At 45.6% G+C, this 2,500-nt stretch overlaps 1 protein-coding gene and 1 long non-coding RNA gene across 2 annotated transcripts in view; one reads left to right on the plus strand and one right to left on the minus strand.

Annotated features, from left to right (window-relative positions):
• LOC123508287 (orcokinin peptides type A-like) overlaps nt 1-2,097 on the plus strand; it is a 25,437-nt gene extending 23,340 nt beyond the window's left edge. The window contains exons 3-4 of the mRNA XM_045261868.1: nt 522-555; nt 848-2,097. Coding sequence (XP_045117803.1) covers nt 522-555; nt 848-1,238 — 425 coding nt within the window. The 3' untranslated portion in view covers nt 1,239-2,097. The remainder of the gene's footprint in view (nt 1-521; nt 556-847) is intronic.
• LOC123508288 overlaps nt 1-2,500 on the minus strand; it is a 65,173-nt gene that overhangs the window by 40,856 nt on the left and 21,817 nt on the right. The gene's annotated exons all lie outside the window — the stretch shown is intronic.

The following is a 2,500-nucleotide window of genomic DNA, read 5'->3' on the forward strand; positions in this document are numbered from 1 at the left end:
TTTCACAGCGAATAACTCCTTTACGTCAAAAATCTAATAACGTTCTACGCATAACATTATACACTGGCAACAAGATCGATCTACTTTTATGTTCAACGCGTTTTCTTTTTTTTTTCTGACCTGAATATAAACTTACCAACACCTGCCCACACCTGACAACCTCCCTCCTTCCACCTTCCACCTAGCCCTCCACTCTACACAAACTTGTATTCCATTTCTGCTACATAAAAAAACACCTTCCACATTTCTTTTGTGTCCCTATTATAACTACAAAAAACAACTTTTATTCTCTTCACAAACTAGCCAAACTTTACCTTAACTAAGTACACACACACACACACACACACACACACACACACACACACGCACACTATTCTCTCTCCAAAACCAAGACTATATTTTATTTTGTCTGGTACTTGGAGGACAAAACCTACGCCCCTCTTCATTATACGATTTCCATTGCTAGGTTCCTCGTTACCTCGTTTTCTTTCATTCATTCCTGTGTTTTTCATTTGTTTCAGACGGGTCTTCGGCGAAACGCTTCGATGCTTTCACGTAAGTCCTTTGTCTCTTTGCTGTTACTGATGTGCTTGTCTTTTTTTTTATATTTGCGAGTAAAAATGATGCACTATGCTATTACGCTTGTGTGTGTGTGTGTGTGTGTGTGTGTGTGTGTGTGTGTGTGTGTGTGTGTGTAAAGTCAAGGGGAGGGCGGGACAAGCTACGTGTTATAGTAAGGTCAAGTTGTTGTGGTCGGTATGGGAGGACAGCGGTGTTCGAATCTTGGAGGGGGAAGGGATCACTCTACCATACGCTAACCTGCTCCTCCTTCTCCTCCCTCCCCCAGGACCGGCTTTGGCCACAGCAAACGCAACTTTGACGAGATCGATCGCTCCAGCTTCGGATTCGCCAAGAGGAACTTTGACGAGATCGACCGTTCCAGCTTCGGCTTCAACAAGAGGAACTTCGATGAGATTGACCGCTCCGGCTTTGGCTTTGCTAAGAGGAACTTTGACGAGATCGATCGCTCTGGCTTCGGGTTTGCCAAGAGGAACTTCGATGAGATTGATCGCTCCAGCTTCGGCTTCAACAAGAGGAACTTTGACGAGATCGACCGCTCCAGCTTCGGCTTCGTGAAGAGAATGCTCACCCCCCGAGACATCGCCAACCTCTACAAGCGCAACTTTGACGAAATCGACCGATCTGGTTTCGGTTTCGTGCGCCGTAACGCTGAGTGAGGAGCGCCGCCCCCCGCCCCCGCGCCCCGCCGTGCCCCGGGCCTCCGGACACCCTCGCCGGCTCCACACCACCACACTGACACCACCACAACAAAAACTACAACAATTAAAACTATGTCTAAACTCACAGCAGCATCAACTCGGCTAGTTCTCTCCACGCGAGGCTGAGGCTGAACACCAAGGAAATAAAGAGTATTTTTACAACTATTTTTTTCACTCCCACGTCTGGCTCCCCCATACTCCTCCCCACCACACTACCCCAGGCTGGCCCACATGGTGTCCCTCAAGTGGTGGGGCAGCGACGCCTCAGCTGGAGGGTTCGTCACGCCCCTCCCCCACCCTCGGATGGCTGGCCCGAGGGGGTGTTGCTGTCGGCGAGGGAGTGTGTCTGTGTGCGTGTGTGTGTGAGTGTGAGTGTCCGTGTCTATCATTGTTGTTGTGGTCTCTATCTACCTCCAATAGCTCTCTATCTCAGTCTCTCTCTCTCTCTCTCTCTCTCTCTCTCTCTCTCTCTCTCTCTCTCTCTCTCTCTCTCTCTCTCTCTCTGTTAGCATGAAATAATTAGTGATGCAGTTGAAAAATGTATATTAACCCAGAGCAGCAGGAGAGAACGTAAAGAAAGTGATGCACAAATTCTCATCCTAAAATAAAGTTTAAAAAAATAACAACTTATTTTCAGTTAAAGAGAAAGAAAATGTGAGAATATTAGGACAAAAAGGCATGATCTGGATAAAAAGAACCAGAAAAAAGAAAATATGAAGAAAATTGAAAAGTGAAGCTAAATATATATTACAAAACGTGCCACGAATTCGCCAGATTCATGTAACCTCTTGTTTTCATTAATAAAACAACAAATCCATGACTGCTTTCCTTCATCCCCCTGATAACAACAACAATAAACTAATAAGTAAATAAATAAAAAAAATGATATAAAAAGAAAACTACACAAAGAAACGCAAAGGAGAGACGTGGTACAGTGGAACCATGCGTGCTTTGGGATCCTAGAGGTCTCCAAGCGCACGGGTTCGAATCCTGTCCACGGTCTGAGTGTAGGTTGGGCTTCCTCACTTGGGGCAACGGTTTCCTAGCGGGTGGGCTTTAAGATAGGAGGTACTCTAAAAAGTATCCCCTTTAGCCCAGAAATTCCCGTGAAAAGCCCACATGGTATAAATAAAAAAACACCAAATAACATAAATTTTTGGCCCTTCCGAGACTGCTTGTGGTGAAGAAACAGTAAGAGATTCAGGATAGTAAAGTGGAAG

The sequence above is a fragment of the Portunus trituberculatus genome, chromosome 24 (genome assembly GCF_017591435.1).
Source record: "Portunus trituberculatus isolate SZX2019 chromosome 24, ASM1759143v1, whole genome shotgun sequence".
NCBI lineage: Eukaryota > Metazoa > Arthropoda > Malacostraca > Decapoda > Portunidae > Portunus > Portunus trituberculatus.